Source organism: Diadema antillarum, unplaced genomic scaffold, assembly GCF_040938485.1.
Source record: "Diadema antillarum isolate AM-2024a unplaced genomic scaffold, OU_Dant_1.0 seq00001540_RagTag, whole genome shotgun sequence".
In the NCBI taxonomy this organism is placed as follows: Eukaryota; Metazoa; Echinodermata; class Echinoidea; order Diadematoida; family Diadematidae; genus Diadema; species Diadema antillarum.
The window spans coordinates 60,536-85,880 of NW_027272271.1; the positions used below are offsets into that span (position 1 = coordinate 60,536).

Genomic DNA, 25,345 nt, shown 5'->3' on the forward strand with positions numbered 1-25,345 from the left:
ACTTCTCTTCACTACTGAAGGATAGTGATACACAGAATATCCAGCACAATGACCATACTCTTTACACAAAACACAAAATAGATTCAAGGGGGAAGGGGGGATGTGCAGGTGTTTTAACAGGTGTCTTTGTATTACAAGAAGGACATATGAAACTTGATTAGCAAAACCAGATATGAGTAAGATAACTCTATACTTACTGTCCTACCAACATTTTCATACTGCACTTATGCCATTTATTCATTGTGAAATCCATTTATTTTGTTGATTATTGTCATCCAGTTATTCATACAAATTAATATACTTTTAATACAAATTCCTACAATGATCCTACTGTGATGTTATCTGTTCTGTCTGAATTTGACTCTTTCCACTATAAAAGCCAAGCTAAACGTGATGTGGACTTACGCTGCAAGTGAGTTTAAATTGCCCAGAACTATTGTGAAGGGCTCCCCCCCTTACCTGGGTGACCGATGTGAGAGCTTCGACCACGCCCCTGACGACGTAGGCGACGCGGGGCGACACATGGAGACAGATGTCGGTGACGTCGGCCGTCATCATGTCTCCCTGCTCAGCGTTCGTCACCCTGGTGAAGGTCACAGCACAGGGCTCCAGAACCTGCATGGTGACAATTAAAGGAAGTGTTAACCTTGACCCCCTGAACTTGAATACAGTGCACTCCTGTCATAACGAACATGGTTATAATGAAATTCCAGTAACAACAAAGTAAAAATTCAGTCCGCAACATTATCCACTGCATGCATTTCTATTGTTTATTCGTTTGATTATAACAAAAGAATTTCGATATGATGAAAGAAATCTGTCAGTCCCAAGGACTTCGTTACATCAGGAGTCCACTGTACTGGTAAGATAGAATCAAACTACAAAACAATGCTAAATCTCAATACAGACACTGAAACATTGTCAGATCCACAAATGATGGCACAATTAACTAAAAGAATAAAATTGGTGGTTAACTTATCAATCTTACAAACCAACAGCAACAAGCAAAATTCTTGAAGATTAAATCATCCTGCTATTAACAGCACAATCTACACAGCTCAAATTAATAATTCTCTGTCAGCTTTTTTTCTTTTTAACTGATTGATAAAAATTAATTGCCAAGTTTTTGAGGAGTCTTCCGCAGAATCTGGTAGACTTGGCAGCTTTGTAAGCAGTATGCAATGACACTCACGTCCCTCTGATTAGATCTTCTGTAAATACTGACTTTGGGCAAATGTTATGAAAACTGTAAACGAGTGCGCACCTGGTAGGCCGTCTTGAGCGCCTGAGAGTAGACACAGGAGAAGAGCTGCATGCTGGAGAGATTGGCCACAATGTGCTGCTGAGTCTCGAAGCTTTGGTACTCAAAGTTACCCACCGTCTTGGGGAGGATGGGGGGAAATGGCAAGATAGAAATATAATGGTAAAATGGGAAAACATGCCACTTATTCATCATGCAGTTATTTCAATAGAAGGCACTAGGAAAATATCTAGAAACACTGCTCTGTATTGTTATCTGAGTGTAGTAGATACAGTAGCATAATGTCCACTTATCTAAAAGTGAAAAGATGTGCCATATTATGTCTTTCCTAGAAGATTGATGAATTGTCTTCTGGCATCAAAATGTATATGCACCTGTTCAGTGGTGGATCCAGAGGGGAGAAATAAAAGGGAAAAAATGGGGGGGGGGGGGGTTGTGCACCCCCTCTTCTTTAGAATTCCTGGATCTGCCCATGCCTGTTGGTAATACTGTTGATATTAACGGGGTTGAAAAAATTGGAAAATGGCTACATTAAATTTACATTATGTTCAAGGCAGAACACTCTGAATAAACTTAAAACAGAATTTGAAACGGAGAAGATCTAGAGTTGTGTACATGTACATCAAGGCCAGTCAGAAGTGGCAACAGGCACATTACAACACTCATACAAATGGGATGGGGGAGGGAGGGTAGAGCAGAAGGAGTCATTACCTGGAATACCAGACACTGGCTGTTCTGACTGGTGGGCTCATCAAATAGCACGACCTCTGGCCTCCGCAGCCGACCTATGACCTGCAGTGACCTTCGAGGGGGTTCCCTGGGAGCTGGTGCTTCTAGGTTCAGACCCTCGGACCGACTGACGCTCTGACCGACTGGACCTTGGACAGACAGTGTTCTGCAGGGACGGGGGGAAGAGACCAATACATACAGAGCATTTGGTAACTTTCAACATATCAGACAAGTTTAGAAATATTTTATTCTAGTTCTGATTGATATTTTCTGCATTTGTCTCTGCATTTGTTACTCTTTCATACAATCAAAAACACACTCCCCGTCATCATTCTGTTGCCATTTCAGCTTCTCTGTTGACCGAGTTGAGCAGAAGGATGAATAAAGTGTATTCAGTGAAAGTATGAGGAAAATCTGATCATCCACTTGAATGTTTTGAATACAGCGTGTATCTCAAAGTTTGGGTTAATTCCATGTGCTTTAGTCCTCTAGATGGGCACTCTACAATGAATCATGATGTCACAATAGTAGAAACAAATTTCACAAGTCTTAATCTTTCTTAATGTCCACATTGCTCTTACTTTTTTAACACAACATTGTATTGAAGGGAGCTATTGTTGCCCATGTCTTCTGAGGGCAATAACTCATTTGCTTTTTCAGTGTTCCAGAAACCCCCCCCCCAAAAAAAACCCCTTTGTATTCTAAATGCTATAACATAACAAACCATCATGGAGTTTGCTTAATCCACAGGTATATTTTGGGAAACCTCCCCTTTGAGATCTACTGGTAAGATGGCTGCAAGAATTGTAGCTCCATTTCCCTCAAACTGTTTTATACACTGATACATTTTTGTACTTATTTCAACCAATATTAATTTTCTGACTTTAACATTGAGGCTTCCTCAAAGTACCTGACATAAGAATATTGCATGGTACTTTAAAAAAAAAGAATTTGAGGGCTGAACAGAGAGCAGTACCTTGATGTCTGCCTGGACGTCTGTCCCACACTCGGGCTCAGCGGCGACTCGAGCTTGCTCTGTGTGAGGGCGCTGCTCAGGAAGTTGTAGACAGCGAGAAGATAGTGCACAAATATGTTCACCCTCACACCATCAATGGTGAACTCGACTGGAAAGGAAGCAGATTTTGTAAACAGATACTTGGTTTAAATGACTTTCACTTTCACACTGTTTCAATTCACTAAATTACTGAACAAGATATTTACTGAAACACACCATAATGGGTAATCGTTTTTGTTCTCCCATAAGTTTTTATGAAAATCTGATATTTTGTAATTACAGTATGTGAATATGAAGATAATTACTGAGAATACTACATAATGTGCCATATATTTTGCAGTGATTTTATTTTCATGTAAATTTCCGCAGTCATGTGATATACACAATGTACAATGTAAGTGAAATTCAAACATATGCCTCCATTCACACAAATGCGATGTATAGCATCAACAAGGCGGAAAATTGCAATTCCCATTTCTTCGAAAAGGATATGCTCTGTACTAGTACTACACTGTAAATTGTCACTCCTGCAACGTGGTTCATGATAGGAAATTCAACCACCAACAAACTAGTCTCAAAAGTTCTCAATTCACACAGTATTAGGCTTGCAAAAAAACACACCAAAACAACAACAACACAAAACAAAAACTTATATGGCATAAAAAGTCTAAGTGTCAAACTTTTTTTCTTTTAATTCCCTTATGCTTTATTTCCATCCAACAAAAAGTAATATATAACACAAAGTATACATGACAATTCATATTGTTTAACAATGTGTAAGAAGTACAAGTAATAAAGTACAGAGAATATATATACGAATAATTGTATACTAAGAAAACAATGCATACATGTACCTTACAATGCTGACAAAAAGTAAATACAGCGATGGAACAGAGTGATCTACTGAAAGTCAGAGCTTGTATAAAGATGTGGATCACTCGAAAAACAATATGCTAATGTCGTATATATGCAAAATTTACCTTTGTATGGCTTCAACTTACTTGTTTGCATTTGATTGGCATCCTGGGTGAACGTGACCTCAATCATGGGTGTCACCTTCGTTGACGGTGGGCTAGACGGGGTAGTGCGCAGACGAGACTTCTTGCTGCTCTTTAGGATCAACCTACAAATGGAAAATGGTTACAAATTTGGCGTTGAGGATTTTGTAATCCTCCTACAGGTGATGGAAAGGGAAGCGATTGATATAAAACTAGGTCACTAAATAACTGAGTTAATTCTTAATGTAGATGCAAATTGGCATTTAGGGATTTGGAAGGAAAGGTTCAATTCATTTTGTCTTCCCCTGGAAAAAAAAAAAAGGGGAAAAAATGACAGAAGGCTAAAAATGTCATGACATCAAGATTTACACACAGTAACCAATAGTTTACCTATGCTTTGCATCAACTCAACACTTGAGTAAACTATACGTCTCAAACTGTCATAAAAAAGAAAATGTTTCAAGGGTGGTATAACAAAACAACAACAGTGTACTACATAAAATCAAAGTATCTTGTATGTCTCATGACTGCTTGTCATACTGTAAAACGAGGAATGTTCGCGTGCATTTTAATTTCGCGAATTTCGCAAGTGCCAAAATTCGCGAAATTAAAATTCTTGCCTACACAATATGCACTGGATGCCTTTGGCAATTCCCAAAAATTTTATGCTGCAAGAAAGCCCGTCAGCTCCAATTCGTGAAATTTTCATGCCGCGAATATATCATGTTTTACAGTACACTTTGCATTTGGATTTGTATTCCGCATAAGCTACGAAATGGAGAGGAACTATGAAAGATGACCAATGACCACACAGAGTGGTCAGTGGCCGGACTCACTGTCTGATGGCCAGGGGACTATTTGGCCGGATGTCCTCGAGCATGACCGTCTGGACGGTTGTCCGCAATTTCATCGCCCCGTTGCTATAGGCAACGGCCAACCCATTCACCTGCTGGAGCCTGAATCGGGAGAGGCCATTGCGAGGGTCGCGGGACGAGACCCCCTTCCCATTCCTCTGCTGCACAACAATAAAAAGAGATCCAAGATAACAATTCTCAGAGCTACGCAAGAATAGTGACAACACAAGCAACATTTTCAACTCAGCTTCATCTCAATATAATGTACACTACTTGTACTGAGACACATCCACTCTAAAATAGAAGATTATTTCACACAGTAATGCGTCCACATACAATGTACATTTATGTATCTTCATACTCAGGGTGGGCATCTTGGGTGTATGTAGATCAGCTTTAACTTTGTCTCATACAAACTGCTTGATCCACAAAGTCTCACGCAGACTTCAAACCATCTCCACACTGATAATTCATTTCATATCCAAATAGAGATGGAGGGGCCCTGCAGTTATGTACTTGCATTGTTTGTTTGTTTGTTTACAACTTCCACCTCCAATGAGTTGTTACCAACAACTCTTACCCCCCCCCCCCCCTCTCTTTTGATGGGGTGCAAGTGCTTTAACACGTTGAGAATGAACTTGCAATAACACACATTTCCCATAGACACCTGCCCGAATATACTCAGGTCTTGTCTTCAACAGGTTAGTGGAACCCGCAAAAGGCTTACCAGTCTCTGTTCGTTGGTGTACAACTCCAGCTCTGCTCCCTCCATGACGAACTGGACGTAGACAGTCTTCCTGGCTGCCGGGGCACTACTGGGCTGGTGGGCTGGGGGCGCCGACTCCACGGGAGGGGATTCTGAGGCAGTATGGGGTGAGTGGACTTCAGCCTCGGTGGTGACAGGGGTCTCTAAAATAGGGGTGGGAGGAATGCAGTGGATGGGTGAGTAATGATACATTCATCAAGACAAAGCAAACAAACAAACAGACCGTATCATGGCTCAAAGAAATGTTGATGAACAGGAAACAAAAATAGCAAACAAACAAAAGAGAATATCTCCTCAACATGTGCTTTGTATGTAGAACTTATTCAATCAGTTTTCACACATTTCAAAATTGTGAGTAGTCTACCGTTCTAGACCACAGTCTTGAAGAACATCTGTAGATTGTCTTGTCGCATTAACTACATTTCAGCACTATATCGACTAGTTACCCAAACATTCCAGACCTGTTCTTGGACTTCAAAATGTGAATTGGGTCGAATTTTGAATTATCATTTACACCATGAGGATGCTAAAGAAGCAATTCATGCTTAAAGCAAGCATCCATAGGATTGACAGCTTTACATCCTCTTCAAAGGACTACTAGGTAATAAGGATTAAGTGCCTTGCCTAGAGGTACAACCACAGCTCTTTGGGGACTTGAACCAGTGACCTCAAAATTGATGGTGCATGGTTTTATCCACTGTACCAAAAAAATAATTAAAAACAAAAACATGTTTGTTTGTTTGTTTGTTTGTTTTTTCATCACATTAACCTGCTGAGGAAGGGCCAACTTTGCTGCAACACACATTTCCCTTAGATACCTGGCCTAGTATACTCACGACTCGTCTTCAATGGGTTAATATTATCAATATTAGCATCAGATGCACCTCTGCCGGTTTAAGCTTGTACAAGTTGTACCTCTTGGGTGTGGCAGTACGAGAAAGAGAAAAAGAGGAATCACCTTCTGGAAGTGTCTCTGTTACAACTCTAGAGGGCGCCATCAGGTTCTCGCTCAGTGTGGAGAGAATGGTGATGATGTCCTGTTCGCCAATGTTCACCTGTTTGTTTGTTTTTTGTTTTTTGGAGGACACAATGTTTTAACCTTTTGTACACAATCTAAACATGCATGTGTAATGAGAAAACTTTGAAGGAAACTTCTAAAATGTACAACATGCAAGCTCTATGCACTACAGATTACAAGTGGGTACCTATAAAAGACTGTCCACATCTGATACAACTGAGCAGGGAATCTACTGTATATGGCATTGCTCCATGATGAACTAAATGACAGTCCAAAAGCTACAAATCACAAGAATTGAGACGTTCGTATTGTACAGAGAATACCTTTGAGAGGTGGAAATTCACAGAGCAACTGACCGCACACACATTCAGGCACACTGTAATGCTTTCAATATACAGTATATGTATGTGTGAGAGAATAGAGAACAGGAGAATTTGAGGGATAGAAGTATGTATTAAAGATGACTACATATGAACTACCAAGGGCAGGCTTCTATCAAAATTTGGATGAAACATCCGTCTGTAAGAGATGTCAAGCAGATGATTAATACTGTATCTTTGAAGATCATGTGATGGTACTAATTCAAGTTAAGGTCAAAAAATTAAAAGCATCATCCACACTGTAACATGACACTCATATTCCCATTTAACCGTCATACTATAAAACGGTAGCTTTGATGTTGGTAACAGTGGCGACGGTAATTTTACCAGTGACTGGAGAGAGAGGTTTGGCAGGCATCATATTACTGAAATTGCTTCATCAGAGCTTCCAATGACGGAATATGTAATATCTACGCGAATGGTAATTACAACGATGAGTCACAAATGAAACACATAATGATGAACAAGCATTTGGAATCCGTATGCCCTTGAATCAAAAGTAACACTCAACTGCATGTTGAAACACTCTGATTGCTTGTTGATTTTTTTTTAAATGACAAAACGGACAATTTCCAGCAAGCAACTGAGTGTGCAATTTCAATGGCACAGACAGTTATTTCAGAATCTGCACAAAATGTAATGATAAACATACTGACATTTTACCTGATCAGTATTGCAACTTGGCCACATGTGTCTGATTCTGCTCAAATTTGTACTCAAAACTACTCCATTACTTAGGTAATTACTTCAACTTCAATTTCAACCATTAAAACAGACCTGCTTTATACAGGGTTGCCTTCTCTAACTTCTAATTTGTCATGATGTTTATAGTTTTTCATTTGTTAGTTAACTTTGTTTTTAGCTGGGGGTGATTTGAGGGGTTAAATTTGCTTCGAATGGAAGAGAAAAACGTAAGAATGGATAGAGAGTGAACCTGAACGATTTCCAGGTTTGCCGTGACCCTGAGCGGATTCACCGCCGCCACGTTGGGGTTGACTGGCCGGCTGAGGTCAACGCGGAGTTCCACGGGTTCGACGATGAGTCGGTAGGAGCCGATGGTCTGATTGGCTTGTATGACAGCTCTGCAAACAACAACAAACAAAATAAGACAGAAAGAAAAAATAATTATTTACATCATACATGCATAGCACTTCAAGTAACCACAAAATTTAATACTAAATTCAAAATTTGATTTTGATACTACAAACATTTATGCATAACATCCTTATGACAGAGAACTAATGAAGTTCTTTATTAGAAAAATTCAAAACAGCAAAATGAACAAAATTGTTGATATCAATTTGGGTGAATGCTAAGCTTGCATCAAGAATTATAATCTACTGTTTGATCCCCTCACATTTATCCTGACATTTCACTTTTTTTTTCAATTTGGTTTTTAACGATTGGGTAAGCACAATATTAAAGGTAAAATGGCTACATTCAACCCTCCTAAAACTTGTAAAATCAATTCAGTTCATTAAAAAAAAATTGACATTAGATGTTGGTACCAACAAGTAACAGCGCATGATGCGTAAACATAAGAGGGAGTCATTGTGCTGTGGTTGAGTGGGCACTCCTTAAAGTGAAGCAAGAAAAGCTAAAATGTACTATTAATATGGCATAACGGGGTTGATGGATGGCTACTCATTTATAAACCAATAACTCACAAAGGGATGCTTTCATTGATCAGTACAAAACATACCTGGAGATCTGGACTGAAGTCAGTCTGGTGGTGATGTACATCATGAGCGGGGCGGTGACGGTGGCCCGCCCATCCGGCGACTCCACCCCGCCCTCTGTGTCAAAGGAGCTGATGATGGAGAGGTTGCCGAGGTGTGCCACCAGGGCGTGGGCGGAGGTGGGCGTCTCGGGCACCAGCAGGATGGGGGAGCGGATCTTGATGTCGAGGCCCACTTTTACCCCCTTCTGCTGTATGTCATCCACCTGGGGGGAGGGTCGATCAAAGCGTGTGCACACTATGTTACCCACTGATAATCAACCATGATACATGCACTGGGAGGAATACAACCATGGATACAGAAACGAGATCTCTTCAAGGTGCAAAGAGTCTAATAAAAGTGAAGCAAGATGCAGACGTACGATACGTATGTGTGCATGCTTGGAGAGTCTGCTACATGGAGGAGACGGACAAAGTTTTCAGTTTGAATTGACCAACCTTGTCAGTGCCTAGCCTGTTTTCCTCAACCTGAAACAAGGACGTTCAATATGACAATATTATGATATACTTATTGAGGATACATATGAAATACAGTTGTAGATTGATGACAGTCAAGGCAAACACTCGATAATCTTAGATATTAAATATGCTAGAATAATCATCTCGATGTACTTGTTACAGTGACCTGCAATGATAGATTGTGTCCTGTGTAATCAACTGAATGTACGGAAATGTAAAAGTTAACAATTCAATGATATAACAATTAGCAATAAATATAACATTCATGGGTGAAGGTGATTTCTCATTAAAACTGTCAATATTCTAATTTAAAAACAAGAAATAAAGCCAACAAGAAGCCAATCATTTTCAGGAGTTAAAGTCTGTGTGCTATTTATATTTGGTGATGAAACTGTGTCCACCTATCGATTTCTTAACTTTGGTATATTCAGATACATATCTACATGCAAATACATTCAACTATACATTTTTTCTTTTGTAAACAGCTATGGATAAATTCACATTTGAAGAATGTAGTACCAGCTCAAACCTTGGCTGAATACAAAGTTAATTGTAGAGTCAAGCTATAGACAATAATTTCATCTCTAAAACTCAATTCACAGCAATAAAGTTTACATGTGAGAGATATACTGCCTTTTGCGACATCTTTCTTCACAACTACAAACATTTCCAGAAGAGATTAAATGGTAAAGGGTCAGAAAGATTCACAGTGCTGACATGGCACAAACTTCATCAGTTTGAAGACTCACGGTTTTGACTGCCATGTTGGAGGCCTCTTTGGCCGTTTCTATGGCACCTTGGTTGATGAAAGGCTCAAAGAAAGACTGCAAAAATAAAGAAATGAAAAGAGAGAGAGAGAAAAATGGAAGAAAAATTGTAATGAATAAAGCACAGGAATAACTTTACTTGACACACATTGATCCTCAAAACATTCCCCATCCTTTTAAAACTTTGAGCACTAATTTAAATCATTGATGACAACACCATGATACCTCCTGTTTGAACATGCCTACTAAATGTGGTACTTTGTCTGAACGCAAATCATGTCCCAATAAAAGGGAAGGCGTTAACACTGTTAACGCCTTCAGAGTGCCATGAACTATGCCATAACGAGGGGTTCAACTTAAACTTTTTCCTTTAATGACCCATTGGCAAGTAAAAGCATCAATTTTAAAATTTTTACTTGCCCAAAAGTATTTGCAAAAAAAAAGAAGAAGAAAAAAAAAAGAGAGAACAGCACCAATGTATTTATTGACTCGTGACATGTGACCACTGATGTGTATATCGTGTAACTGGTAGTCACACCTTGTGTACAACATACAAAAATAGTAGCTGGAAAATTGTACAACTGGAAGGTATTCATCTCAACAGAGCTGGAGGAACTGCGCTGACTGAAAAAGATATATACATTGAAATCACGCATGAGAGCCACTCTATATTCTTTGAGCAAAGCGACTAGAAACCATCCATGACTTTAAAAGGTTTGGCACTTACCACTAGCTCCTTGATGTATGGTCCTAGCAGCACCACCTGTATACTGCCTAGTCTCAGTTTCAGACTGTAGTCCAGTGGGACGTGGGTGGGGCCCGTGGAGGCCCCGGTGTCTGGTGGGATGATGGTGGGGATGGGCTGGCGTGGGGGCTGCTTGAACTGAACTATCTGTTAGGGCGAGAAAACAGCAGCAGTAAGTATGGTTCAGTTTGGTGTAATACAATGTGTTCACATGATGTCCTACATTCTGTTAATTTGGTGTACTGTAATGTGTTCACCTGGTGTACTGCATGTAATACACAGTACACCTGGTTGCAGGAAATGAAAGTGTTGAGAAACAAAAACTCATTTGAAATAATTAAACACTTGGCCCACTTGTGATATCTGACACCCTTCAACACCTCAAAACCTTTTTACACTTGCTGCAAGGTATCTTATTCAAATCTCAACTAGTGAACAAGACTCTCTTTTAGATTTTCCAATTCTTCAAACAGAATGCAACCTGCACAACATGAAAAACGCTGCAATATGTACAGGCTGTACACCCATTTACCAATTTTGAATAAAGAATTATAGAAAAGCAAACTCTTCTAGAAAATAACCAAATAAAACACTGACCAGGCTTTCACAAAATACACAATTTACACCTACCAGAACTGTGCAACTTTTGGGGGATTTTATTATGTAAGGTCTCATTTGGTACTCCAAAATGGGCGAATGATGCCAACCCCTCGCGGTTTGCTCCAGGTGACTTTAATACAGGTAGCAATAGTCAGCCAGCAATATCAACCAGGCACGTTGTGGCATACGCTTGACTGAATTTGGTACTCGGGATAGGGGAGAGAATAGAGATTCAGCAAGGCTTACCCTAACATCAATGGCTGTTTGGTCCTGGAGGCAGATGATCTTGGGATAGACAGAATCAGTGACTGCATCCTCAAAAGAGAAGTCCTGCAACCTGGAGAGAGAGAGAAAAAAAAAAAGGATGTCCACACACAGGCAAGGAGACTCATTAGTCTTTCTTCATAGCCTCATATGCATAGTCATCAAGTCTACCAGCAGTGTATGTTCAACAAATCCCACCATTACTGATACACTTGTACATTGTACATGAAATATACTTGTCATTCTTTTATGGTTGGCAAATCACATATTAAGTTTCATTCCCCCCAAAATGCTTTCAGCTCTAATTCGCAAAATCCTTGCAGTATAACCAGGTAAAACTGGTAGTCAAGGTAACCTTCTGACGGGGTTTCCCAGGCAGGTACTGTAAATACTCTCTTGGCTTAATACCTAGCTTTCAGTGTCATTCTGGTGTCCTTGTCAATGACCGCGAACTGTAGCCCCCGGATGTAGACGTTGCCCAGGGACTCGAAGACATCGGTGAGGGTGACGCACAGGTACTCCATGGTAGCCTCGGCGTGGAACCTGATCACCCCCCTTACTGGAGCCTTGGGGGGTACTGGTAGAGTCGCGGCGGCTGTATTGATGGATTATCATCAAAGAAATGTTTCTGGTAATGTTGAGAACTCTTCATAAATTGAATGTATTTCATTATTTCATTTTTATTTGACAGCAAAGCTCTCTCGTAATTAATGCCAAGTAAGGCAGCAATGGCATTTTGATTTCTTGCAGACATATCTTTTATCTTTTGACATCAAAGAGAAAAACTAGTTCCTTTTTTTTCAGCACACAATCATATACACTGTATTTGATAAGTTTTGTTTATGGGCATGTTGTTGTTGTTGTTTTATAGAAAGAAAGAAGAGAAAGAAGGGCATGTTCAGTCTTAGTTATGAATTCCTTTTCTTCTTTCACTGTGGCACTCAGTGGATTACTGTACACATTTTGTGTTGTCGTTTTTTTTTTTCCACGAATTTCACTAGTCAGGTACTGGTTGCAAATTCAATAACATGCGAAAATACCGACTCTAATCTCATCATGACTGTGATATGCATGTCTACATTTCTCTATTCATTATTGCACATTGTCCAGAAGTCCTGATTCACGAAAAAAAGACTCACTTAACCCGTTGAGGACGGTTTGACTTTGCTACAACACGCACTTCCCATAGACACCTGCCCGAGTATACTCGGGACTCGTCCTCAACGGGTTAATATATGACACACACAGCAGTTAAAGGTAAACAATATGCATTATCTTCATTCAAATCTTTATCTTACAACACATTTACATTTTGTATCGTTTGTAAGTACATTAAGTGTTACAATTTTTTCTTTGTCAATTTGTTTTGTTTTTGCTCATTTGACTCACATGGCTGTGGCTGTGTTGGTGGTTTGGAGGGTGTCTCTGATGATGGTGTCATCCCAACTTTCTCCGCTAGAGATATGGAGCTAAGACTGTGGAACATAGAGAATGAGCCAAGCAAGACAGAGATGGAGGGGTGGGGTGAGGGGACAAACAGAATGAGAATGAATGGAAACATAAATTTTCCCTCTTTTGGGCAAAACTCTAAACAGCTCCACATCTAACACTCATCCAGACATACATTTCATGCTGCTTAAGAATTAACGTCTTTACTATAATCTACAAAATACACATGACACATTAATGATCTTTGAGTTCTGTACGTCCATTGTATTTTTAGTGCATTTGTGGATTGAAGTGAATGGCATTTGAACAGGGCTCTTTACAATCAGAAAGGGGACCGGTACATTTGCAGACATAATAATCAAGAATAATGTGGCCATTTCCAAGACTACTGAAACAGTTCCACTTGTGTGTTTAAATGTCTTACATTACTGTATATACTACCTGGCATCGCTCTCTTGAACTCTCTTGAACTTGATTCTACGTGAACATGATTCAGACAAGAATTTACAAGAAGACGAGACCATTATACCTTGTGATCATGTCCGTTAGGGTTTTTTGCAGGAAGAGAATGGCGGTGCGGTGAAACATGACATTGAGGGCGGTAAAGTGGACCACAACGGCCTGCTCGGTGGATCCATAGTAACCACCGAAGTCTGGGCACTTCTCATCAACCTGAGACAAAGAGGCCATTGACTCCAGTTAGAATATTGTCAAACAGTGGCTGGTTGAACATGGCTAAAACTGCCCTTGCCGACTTTTACATCCCAACATACACCACAGATCTCACCGAGAAAACTTCACACATACCTACTAATTTGATTAAATCGGCACCTTCTGCAATTTAACATTCTCAGTATCATAATCATAACTGATTGTTATCACATGTCCACAAAATTCTAATAACGAAACAAACTTCATAACGTCAAGTGAAGTCACAGAAGATCAAATGTAGGTACGAAGAAACCTGAATCACTATCTAACTTCTTAAAATTGGAAATTCTTGGTTATGATGTTTTAAGTGTGCCATGACAAAAATCACACCGACCAATTTTCTTATGAGCAAGCCTTAGAAGGCATAAGGAGATGGAAAAGAGGACAGGGAGATGTCAACTTTAATGTCAGATTCTGAGAGTAATGCTGCATTTACACCATGTTCCCGGCAGCCACGGCAGCCAAGTTTCAGGCCACAGTGGACAAAACGGCATGGACGTGAGACGACGCAGTGAGATGGGATAGGCAAACGTGACAGGCCATGATTGCCATGGATGCTGTATCAGATGTTTTTTAACTGTCAAAAAATTTACCATGGCAGTCCTGGTGCTGAGGATCCTTGTATGCTGTAATTAAACGGAGTGAACCCAACAAAACGCGACGACATGTACTAGGCCATAACAAAACTTAGAGGCGGTCCGCAGCGGGACGCGATGGAAAATATTGATAGTCTAATAGTCTAGCCTGACCAGACGCAGTGAGAACAACGTCTGATAGCTATTTGTTCACCAGGATGAGGACTGGAGCAACAAGACTAGAATACAAAGAGCGGAAAACAAGAGAATGTGTCATCTACCCATGGTGCACTACGTTTCAGGCAAATGGGGCTGCCATGGCTGCCGGGAACATGGGGCAAACGCAGCATTATACAGACCTTTCTGTACAAAATTGAGATGAGTTCGGTGGTTGCCATGGAACTGATGAGGTGGAGATAGGTGCCATCGGGACCTGAAGAGATGAGGAAAGATTAAAACTGTTGTAAGAGAGCAAAGCCTATCTCCTTCTTTCCAGTCTCAATTCCTTAGGTAGTTCATTTTGTTAAGGTTCTTATAGACTGTCCCACATTACCATTGACCTGTACTCTATTTCTTTCTCACCACTCTCATTCCTTTCCCATCCATGTTTACAGTTCTCACCCCAGCTTGTTGTCACATCTGATCAGTTTGTAATAACATTCCATGTTTACAGTCCTCACCCCAGCTCATTGCCACCTCCATCCGGTTTGTTTTCATTGGTAGTCTTGAATAGTGAATTGGGTTCTTTCATTATAGTTGGTCTCTTCCATCCTGTTACTCCTATTGTTAATTTAAATATAATTACGTAAATACGCAAATACAATTCATGCAAATCATGTTCATTATGTTGAGTTTGCTGAGGGCAAGTCAGCCTGCAAAAAACCAGTGTGCTCCTCAGGACTTGAAGCGTGCAGGACTCATGTTTACAGTTTGCGTCCCTGAACCTGTAGCTATCTGTCTACACTGTCATTTGGGTGACTAGTAGTTGTAACTTCAATGCACTTCGGTGTGAAGTTCCATGTCAGTATGTTTTGTCTCCTGAACTAATTCACTAATTCTCATCTTTCTTCTCTTTGTTTTCACCCCTTTGATGATGTATGGTGAGAGAGTCAGTAATTTTTTTTTTTAGCTGCTTGGGCTTGGGATTATCATTGTTTCATTATTTTCATTTTCACCACACATTTTCAAATAGACAGGAACACTTCTGTTTGAAGATTACCACATGACGACTACTAAGGATTCACATACTGTATGATGTGAAAATTCAACAAAATACAATTTGTCATCTCACAGAACTCCTACAACAAATCTGTAAATCTAATTATTCACCTGATATTAATCATACAGGCATATCATGATTAACTATTTACAATGTACTAATGATACTATTCAAACACCTACAATGTACTATGTGTCTGAGTTTGTACATTGTAACTCCCCAAACGGAACAACGCAATTAAACATACACATACTAAATACAGCATTATATATTTCTCACCAATATGGAACTTGTCAATGACTTGAATACCCCTTAGTCCCATATGTACAGCTAAGCCGTAGGTGCTGACAGCAACATCCACACACACAGAGTCTATCCGTAGGCTCAGGTATTCAGATTCGCCAGACTCTGTCGGGGAAGGAGGAACTGGACTGGTACTCCTGTCCCCCGACGTCTTCAGAACTGGCAGAACGGATTCGGAAGGCTTGGAAATGGACACCACCACCTAATCCAGGAGTAAAATATGAATGTGCAAAGAGTAAGTTGTATCAGGGAGCCATCAATATTTATTCTTGCATTTCTTCGCTGCATGTGGACACTTTATAACTGCTGTAACCTGGCAGGCGTTACTTGTGGAATAATCGTTTCCGTACTATCCCAGCTGAATCAACATCCCTAGATATTTAGGATATCTCATCCTGAAATATCTGTATCTGTAACAATGTGACCACTCATAAAGTACACTGTATGATAACTAATTCATATGGCACATAACAACCATCCAAGATAACTCTCTATGTACTTTACATCAGCACAACACTGTTAAACACCTCTCTCTTCTTTTTTCTCATTTATTCGAGAAATAGATGACAAAATTTGTTACATACACATTTTTCGTTTGATGTAAACTGAACCATGATTGTAATCGTTTTATGTCTGTACTGCCTTTTGCATGATTCTGAATTATTGACTTCAAATAAAGTCCCTCAAATTGAGGAAAAAGAAAAACACTGTTAAGATAGCTACATCTGCAACATACTGCATGAAAAGCTAAATCGTACTACAGTCAAACCTGCCTTAGCGGCCAACTGCCTATAGCAGCCACCAGTCTATAGCGGCAACTAAAAAATCCCCCTGAGAGAAAAGCCCTGTTGAAAACTCTGTTTACAGCGGCCACCTGTTATACACAGCCAGTGGCCACAATTTTGTTTCCCGCAGTAGATTTTAACCTGTTTATAGTGGCCACAGACCGGATGGAGCTGTAGCAAAGCCGATAATCCAGTGTGTTTTTCTGCTTCATAGCCATGCCAGTCATTCATGGGCAACATTCAGTGATGGCCACCGATGCATTCATAACTCATTCAATACACTAGTGTTAATTAAGCTTTCTTCACGACTATATTACACATGCTGTACCGTGCTCCAATTCGATGAACATCAGAATTGTTCTATGCATGAAACACATGTGTGTATACGTATACATACACAAGTACATGTAAGTACTTATAGATGTATACAATGATGATACATGTGCATGTCGTAATGCACACAAAAGTTGGATAACCTGTCTATAGTGGCCACTCTTTTTTGTCTCCTTTGGGTGGGTGCTATAGACAGGTTTGACTGTAATTGCAAGGAAAAGTTAACCATTACAATTGTTAAAAGAGGAAAGTCTTCACCACAGTTTTGAAGTGAGGCAATCAGCAAGCAAAGCACAGCAAAAAGGTTAAGAGGTGTCTCACCTCCCTGATGACGAATCGAAGGAGCGTGCTGGTCTTGTTGGTGGGGGAGTCGTTGTCGTCGAACTTGGGCACGGTGGAGGACGCCGCCCACTGCTGGATCTCCTCGTCGGAGTGGTCGGAAGCCGTGTAGTACACGTCACCTGACATGACAGCAATGACATCGTTTTACATCATTAAACAAAAATACAGACAAAAGAAAAATGACTTAAATACATCTTGGAATTGGACTGGCTGCTGGTGAACAAGGGCATGGTGGTGTGATGAGCACATGATGTAGTATTTACATATTGTACATACACGTACTTCACTTTCAATGATGATGTAATATCTAGGGAAAAGCAGTTTGTAGTTACATTTGACAAAGTGACATAAAATTTACTGTGAAAATGTTCATCAAAATTAACTACATGTACTTTCGAAAGAGAATCTGAAGTGGGCTGCGGGTGTATTCAATGATTTGATTTTGTATCAACTGCAGAAAATTAACAAAAGTGCAAGGCTATAAAGACCAATCGTTACTTATGTCTAAAATGCCTCAATGCTTCCAGTTGATACCCTTTGCTTATTATTGCTAGTTGCATGGCACAGACCACAAAAGGTTTAATAGCACTTTTCGCACATTGCCCTGTGTGTGGGGCAGATCATTTCTCAATGCTAGGAACCTACTCTTTGTGAGGAGTGAAGTGGTATCTTCTTGGTGTGAGTTGTGATTCTCTCACACACAGGACCTCCATTATAATGTGTCATTTGTGGGACAAATGAACACCAATGTTTATAACAGATACATTTTAATGGTCCCAGATGATGACAATGATGAACCAGATAAGGATGATGCATTCTACAGTTCCTACAGTTTGCATGTGTACCTTTAAGAGGGGCCGGGGGTGTGGGAGGTTTGACCGGCTTGCTGTCCACCTCGTCCACATTGGTCACTCTCCTGGACGTGATGCTGGTCCCTGCCACCCTGGTCCTGCGGCTGCGAAGCATCAGTCTCTTGGCTTGGCGCAGGGCAGTGGTGGACATCTCCGACTTTACCTCTTTTAGGTTCTGACGGAAAGAAATCAAACCATTGGCAGAAGAGTAAATATTGCGGCTCTAACACACTGTACAGCTTGGCAGACTGCACACCCCAAAATAAGACATTTATACACATGAAGATAAAACATTAAATGCAAGTTTTTATGCAAATGATTTCAGTGTGTTATCTCCAGACTTGTAAAGCAGCATTTTCTTTGGGCCTAGAAGAAGAAAACAATGAATTGATTTGACTGTGCTTCATATGTAACAAAATTCTCCCACTATTTCCTTTTTCCTCTTTTTTTTTTTCTTGCTTGACCATTCTGTATCAATATTCACACATTCCTGAAGTGCATTCTTCTTCTTCTTCTGTTCATTCTGCATCCTTCAGTCCTGAAGATTACTGCAGATGACTGTGTGTGTGTGTGTGTGTGCGTGCATAAATTGCAATGGGCGTTCCTACGGTGAAGTGCCTGGATGAAGGGTGCGTAGTTTACATGGTGCAAGTAAAAAAACCTATTCCCACACTCTAGTTTACATCCTCCGCTAGGTGGCAACGGAAGGCTTCCACCATGCCTGGATGAAGGGTGCGTAGTTTACATGGTGCAAGTAAAAAAACCTATTCCCACACTCTAGTTTACATCCTCAGCTAGGTGGCAATGGAAGGCTTCCACCGTGGGGAGAAGTACAGCCTCTTGCGATAGGCTGTTCCATTCCTTTGTAAATGTTTGCCACACAACTATTGCAGATTCACTCAGCTGCTTCCTTCTCCCTGCTCTGCTTGCAAAGGGTATTTAATAGCTCGAATTAGATGATATGAATATTCATGTTTTACACAGCTCGAATTCCGCTGAGTCTCTTGCCCAAGGTTCACCAAGAACAATGCAGCAATAGTGGCATATATGGAGACAACCTTGAAGGAGCACGACCTACATGCACTAGCTTAATATCTTCACATAATCACGCACACTGGTTAACACCATGGTGGCTACATTTCAGAACTTGCTGTGATGATGATGTGCAAAGGAACGAAAAAAATATTTAGGCATACACAAGTTTGGAAAATTATGGTGTCAGCATCAAGGTGTCTTTGAAAAAATATTCAAAACTATGAACTCAAATAAATTACTCACTGAATGGTGCTTTCTAACACTAACATGTACGTATGCCCATGGGCACATTTGAGAACCATAAATCATGTCACTTTGATACTGCACACTTTTTAGAAGCATTTAGTGATCACCTTCATTCCCAGTCTTTTCATAGCCTCCTTTTCTCCTTTTATCAGAGACACAGAATCGAGCATGTAGGACCATGCACCTCAGAAACCAGAAACACTGTTGACAATGCATTAAAAAGGCACTAGCAATTAGCTTTTAGCAAGGAGAGCTATTACCCCCATTTGATGGCCAGATCAAAATTCCGGCCAGCTCAAAATTCTGACCAGCTTCTGCTGGTAACATGACATCTAAACCGCTGCTCAACTGGTCAAAACGGCACAGAGTTCACTCACCACAGAAGGCAAGTTGACTCGGTATGGAATGTTGTCTGAAGGAGTTTGCATGTCTGGAAGCGGGAGATTCTTGGCAAACTGAAAAAAAAGAAAAGAAAATTAACAGAAATAAACTCATAGTATTATAATTAGAATCCTTTGTACTACTCATATTTAACAGATATCTGCTCATACATGTACAGTATGTTCATTGTAGAATGTATCTGGGCAATAGGTGAAAAATGGGCATGTTTAACAATTTCATGGACATCTTTTAAAAACAAATACACATTAATTGTGCATTTGGAACATGTGAGATAATCCAAGGTTTGTATAAATCTGATTTCATTGAGCATTTCTTATACACATTGTAAAGTCAAAGAAAAGGAGAAAAAGTTTGCAGATACAAGATATTGATTAGCAATGTATTTGAACACATGCAGAGTGATTTCAATTTATCAGGTGACGTAACAAAAATCCTTTGTAGCATCATTATCATGCCAGCTACCCTATGAGAAGAACAATATCAATGAAGTTAACATTACATCTGTACTCTACATGTCGAGAAATATTTCTAAAATCACAGCTCAAGATCTGTGCTGTGAAGGTTTCAGATTTAGTTGTAAATGCCATGTGATAAATAATCTTCTTCATGGTGGCTACTCTCACCTTGACAAGAGCTTGAATCTTGGAATCTGAGATTGCCAACTTTAGTGACGGTAGTACTGCTTCAATCTTGTGCCTGGCAAATTAATATACGTACATGGCACCGTTGAAAAGCAAAATGTCATAGCACAGAAATAGGAAAAGGTCAAGCGTGTGACGGTACAAGATTTTACACAAAGTGGAAATATAAGACACTTATTTTTTACAAGGCAAAGCAGAGTTGAGCAGACCAGATAACTGATGAATTCAAATTTCATACAAACCTTTTGAAAAGAAACAGTGGTTGTTACCGCTGACCACATAGCTTGTCTAAAGTGTGCCTGATGGAGTAACAACTAAAGCATGCAAACCACAATCCAAGCTTTGCAAAATACTGAGTAAGACCAGAAGATCTCCGAATTGACACAAATCTACCGATCCATTTGGATGACACTGCTTCAAGTATTTTCATTCTTTTCTTTTTTTTCACTGACTTTGGGATCAATGACCTATATTCTCCTGAAACCATGAATTGATAGTCCTTAAATCTTAATCCATACATTATTTTTTTTTCACTTGGCTGTTTGCGTGCAAAACTTAATTGCATGAAAATGACCAAGTCTACAGTGCTGAAATGACCCACTGCCAATTGGAGTCTGGTGGGTACCATATTGTAAAGTCCACCCCACAGGAAACAGGTCACAAAATATTACAAATTGTAAACTTGCTACACTGAGGTACATTGGACTCACTGTGGAAGTTCCTTGTAGTCTGGCTTGGCACTGATAAAGGTGTTGACCTGTAGACCCAGGCTGGGGAGGAGGTGATACTTGGACTCTCGTGCTAGGAGGGCCTCTCGCCAATCAGCACCTTAATCAAATTGAACAAATGAATGAATGAAAAGGCAAAAGTAATTGAATATAAATGTGAAATAAAATCATGTCAGAGAGAAAGGAGCAAACTGCATCTTCGTTTTAAAGAAGCTGGGATCAAGTAAACTTTTATGATATGTCAAATCATTTGGTATTTATTAAGTCTTTACCTAAAACCAAATTAATGCTATCCATTTCAGGTGCTAGTCAGGAGTTCCATGGAACTTTCCAAGCCCTGAACTGGCAACCCAACTAACACCGGCAACAGGTGGAAATGAAGAGAAAGCATTGACTAACCTGGTTCCACGAGTAAAACTTGGATGTCGTTGATGCGGATGACGAACTTGTCGTAGAGCCTGGCCTCTATCTCGGTGGGAGTGGCATCCTGGAGAGACAGACAGACAGACAGACAGACAGACAGACATGGAGGGGGAGAGAAAAAAATGTAGGAGAACAGCTTACCCTTCTGTATTGGCATTATTTCACTAAGTTTCTGAGTGTCTACCACATATCTCTGTTATTGTGGATTGTAATTCATTTTAAATAGGTGCAGAGTCTCCTATTGAGAATTCAAATGTCCAGATGATTGAACATGAAGCAATAGAAACTAGAAATGTCGCTACAGCGACTGGTTATACCCCCGCCAAACAACATTTCATAAGCTTTGGTCAAAACAACATTTCATAAGCTTTGGTCAAAAAACTGAGGAAGTAGTTAAATCCGCAAGATCTTTCCTTGATCTTCTGCCATTAATATGCCGTTACCATGGCAACGTACTTTCGGGTACTGTCGAAAAATGCGTCTTGCACATCTACAACCAAAGGCACACATCTGTACCAAGTTTCATGGAAATTGGGCAAAACTGAGGAAGTAGTTTGCAACACAAAATTTTCCATCATTTTGGCTCATAATATGTGAGCTGTTACCATGGCAACATACTTTTTGTCACTGTCAAGAAATGTGTCATGCTGACCTATATCCTAAGACAAACATTCAATATGAATTCCATGAGAATTGGAAGAACACTGATGAAGCAGTTTTGCCATGAAGCATTTTGCCCTATATTTTACCAATAACATGCCGTTACCATGGCAACACACTTTTTGCCACTGCGGAAATATGTGTCTTGCACATTAACATATTCAGATGAACATCTGTACCTAATTTCATAAAAATTGATCAAAAACCGTGGGAGGAGTTCGCGACGCAAGATTTATACCCATTTTTGCCCATAATATGCCATTACCATGGCAACGTACTTTTGGGTACTGTCAAAAAATACGTCTTGCACATCTACAACCCAAGGCACACATCTGCGCCAAGTTTTATGGGAATCGGTTGAAAACTGAGGAAGTAGTTCGTGACGCAAGATTTGCAACGGACCGACCGCCCGACCGCCCGACCGACCGTCCGACCGCCCGACCGCCCGACCGACCGTCCGACCGCCCGACCGCCCGACCGCCCGACCGCCCGACCGCCCGACCGTCCGCTGATTCCTATATACCCCCTTCAAACTTCGTTTGGCGGGGGTATAACAAATAACTCTCATCTACAACACAGTAGCATTAAATCATGCTCCATATTAACATAACATCAATACTGAGTTGATTGACAACAATGATTCGAGAGTACAATGTATGAATATAGCAAAGGACGTAAGCACCTCTAGAGCAGTGGTATCTTTCTGTAGTTCACTGTTAACCCTCAGACTGCCGAGATCTAGGATGAGGAGGTGTCCTCCGAGGTCCAGCAGTCCGTGCTCCGGGATGATGATGTTCGGCGACTTCACGTCAAAATCCACTTGGATGGTCTGGAATAAATCAGATGAGAACGGATGCTCAATTAAATACAGCTATTATTGAACGCTGGACAGAGGTGGTGGAGATGGTGTACGTGTACATGTACAAGTATCCCATCATTCAAATATGACATATTTACAATGACCGAAGGCTATAGATGCACAGCCAACTGAAAAACACTCAACATGAGTCTGAATTATTGGAGGAGATATAACTGTCATTAACTCAGAATTACACCCCTTGTTTACTTACAATGCCTGAATATTATGTTGTCAGGTTGAAAATAATGATCCCCAAATGGGAAAATGATGATTCCAAAATGGGAAAATTGTGCATAGAAATCATGCTACTTCAAGTGTTGATAAGAAAACACATACTTTATTTTTGACAAAGGAAACTCACACTGAAGAGGTGGGAGCATTGTACAAATGTATATGAAAGGGATACATCTTCACATTCAATATTCAATGCTTGCCATCAGGTATTTGTTGAAACAGATGATAGTCTTACAATACACATTGCCTATTGGAACCTGGACCAATCAACTTCCTACAGAGCACCTACATGTATTCAAGCACCTAGGTTGAGAAAAGTTATGTGGAAAACAATATTCTAGCTACGATGTATAGGACACAAGTGTTGTGGTAAGACTTGAACCTTGGACCTTCAGATTAAAAGCACTGTGTGCAAATCCACTAAACCATAATACCTCCACCCTGTAGAGGGGCACCCATCATCTGTGGCCCTCTTTCTCCTCACCTTGTGGTGTTCAATTGCATAGAGAAGACTGTTTTGTGAAACTTTGGCCAGCTCCTGTATTCCGGCATATGCAGCCGATTTTAGCCCTGGGATGTCTAGGTTGGGCACCTTGAAGAACGCTATCAACTCTGACACTGCGTGCTGTGAGACGAGGATCACAGAAATCACAAAATTCAATTATGGAACATGAAATGAGTGGACAAAAACAGAAAGATACTGTCATTGTTAACATTCATTATAATAATAATGATATGGATCCTCATATTTATGATAGGCAAAGAGCCACTATGTGAGCAGTCTTTTATTGTGCCTCAACTTTGCACATTGATTGTATGGGCTTGACTTTACCTTTCATCAGGCATTATCATAGTAATTACTATTGCAAGTAATCACTTGTCTGTGCTTAGCTGCATTGCCTGAAGTGTGTATTACAAATGCATTACAAATATTTGTGTGTGTATTTGATTATTAGTTTGGAGCTGGTAATGTCCTTGGAATCTTGCAAAAATGTCCGTCACAGAATTGAAATCATGTCATCATTTTACACAACAAATAATGCACATTACTTGGTCTAATGTTAGTACAACTATCCACCTTTAATACATAAATTTTGCACAGTCAAAAACATATCATGTGTGCTTCTGAACATAGCAAAGTTATAATCCATTGGATACAATCTGTGTAAATTTCACAAGTAACCTGTGTAATGTGCACTATTGTATACTATAAAAAAGGTTTCATTGACAGCTATTGTAGACGGATGAAAGAATGCAGAGTTAAAAGACACATCCTAGGTATCTCAAACTGACACTCAAACTTTACAGAAAACGAGAGGGCTTGGAGAGGAGGAGCTCCTACCTAAGAAGCCAGTTACATACCTGATTGTAGACAATGTCAATAGGCTCTGAGGTGATGGCTATAGCCAGGTCAGCGGGCACGGTGAGGGGACTGGTCTCAAAGTCGATGCTGAAGACCTGAGATGTCATGGACGTGTCCGGGTGGAGCTTCTCGGAGGAGACGAGGGGGACCAGCTCCTTGTTGGGTACGGCTCCCTCCACCCTCATGGCATCCGTGGACAGCATGACACTGGTGAAAGAAAGGCCAGTAAACTTATAAGCTGTTGAGGACGGACTGATTTTGCTACAACATGCTTTTCCCATAGACCCCTGCCCGAGCATACTCGGGACTAGTCTTCAACGGGTTAAGGATACACAAACTCCTCAAAACTATCAGAGATACTATTACTTGTAAATGTGGATGCTCTAACCATCATATTTGGTGGGTTTTGTTGTTGTTATTGTTGTTCTATACATATTTCTTTTTATTTGTTTGTTTGTTGTTGTTTCATTTTTTACAAACCATGGCATAGTGCAGATGAAAAGGAACAGGGGTATTTCATAAAAAGCATATAGGCAATGAATTCTGAGCATCTGGGAAGATATATGGTACACGAAACTAGTAGTGAATCGAA

The 25,345-nt window shown here is 40.2% G+C and overlaps 1 protein-coding gene across 1 annotated transcript in view; it reads right to left on the reverse strand.

Moving 5' to 3' along the window:
* The window catches only part of LOC139710552 (intermembrane lipid transfer protein VPS13A-like), a gene marked incomplete at its 3' end in the record, with an annotated part of 135,295 nt that overhangs the window by 40,697 nt on the left and 69,253 nt on the right, over positions 1 to 25,345 (reverse strand). The window contains exons 14-40 of the mRNA XM_071622486.1: positions 24,753 to 24,960; positions 23,875 to 24,015; positions 22,980 to 23,126; positions 21,614 to 21,701; positions 21,197 to 21,314; positions 20,469 to 20,541; positions 19,821 to 19,898; positions 18,157 to 18,337; positions 17,291 to 17,430; positions 15,828 to 16,053; positions 14,611 to 14,762; positions 13,573 to 13,715; positions 12,984 to 13,069; positions 12,003 to 12,189; positions 11,577 to 11,667; positions 10,713 to 10,877; positions 9,968 to 10,042; positions 8,724 to 8,965; positions 7,956 to 8,103; positions 6,582 to 6,678; positions 5,585 to 5,766; positions 4,840 to 5,018; positions 4,007 to 4,128; positions 2,967 to 3,114; positions 1,973 to 2,156; positions 1,265 to 1,381; positions 460 to 615 (exon numbers count right to left, since the gene is read on the reverse strand). Of these exons, the coding sequence (XP_071478587.1) occupies positions 460 to 615; positions 1,265 to 1,381; positions 1,973 to 2,156; positions 2,967 to 3,114; positions 4,007 to 4,128; positions 4,840 to 5,018; positions 5,585 to 5,766; positions 6,582 to 6,678; positions 7,956 to 8,103; positions 8,724 to 8,965; positions 9,968 to 10,042; positions 10,713 to 10,877; positions 11,577 to 11,667; positions 12,003 to 12,189; positions 12,984 to 13,069; positions 13,573 to 13,715; positions 14,611 to 14,762; positions 15,828 to 16,053; positions 17,291 to 17,430; positions 18,157 to 18,337; positions 19,821 to 19,898; positions 20,469 to 20,541; positions 21,197 to 21,314; positions 21,614 to 21,701; positions 22,980 to 23,126; positions 23,875 to 24,015; positions 24,753 to 24,960 (3,874 nt within the window). The remainder of the gene's footprint in view (positions 1 to 459; positions 616 to 1,264; positions 1,382 to 1,972; positions 2,157 to 2,966; positions 3,115 to 4,006; positions 4,129 to 4,839; positions 5,019 to 5,584; positions 5,767 to 6,581; positions 6,679 to 7,955; positions 8,104 to 8,723; positions 8,966 to 9,967; positions 10,043 to 10,712; positions 10,878 to 11,576; positions 11,668 to 12,002; positions 12,190 to 12,983; positions 13,070 to 13,572; positions 13,716 to 14,610; positions 14,763 to 15,827; positions 16,054 to 17,290; positions 17,431 to 18,156; positions 18,338 to 19,820; positions 19,899 to 20,468; positions 20,542 to 21,196; positions 21,315 to 21,613; positions 21,702 to 22,979; positions 23,127 to 23,874; positions 24,016 to 24,752; positions 24,961 to 25,345) is intronic.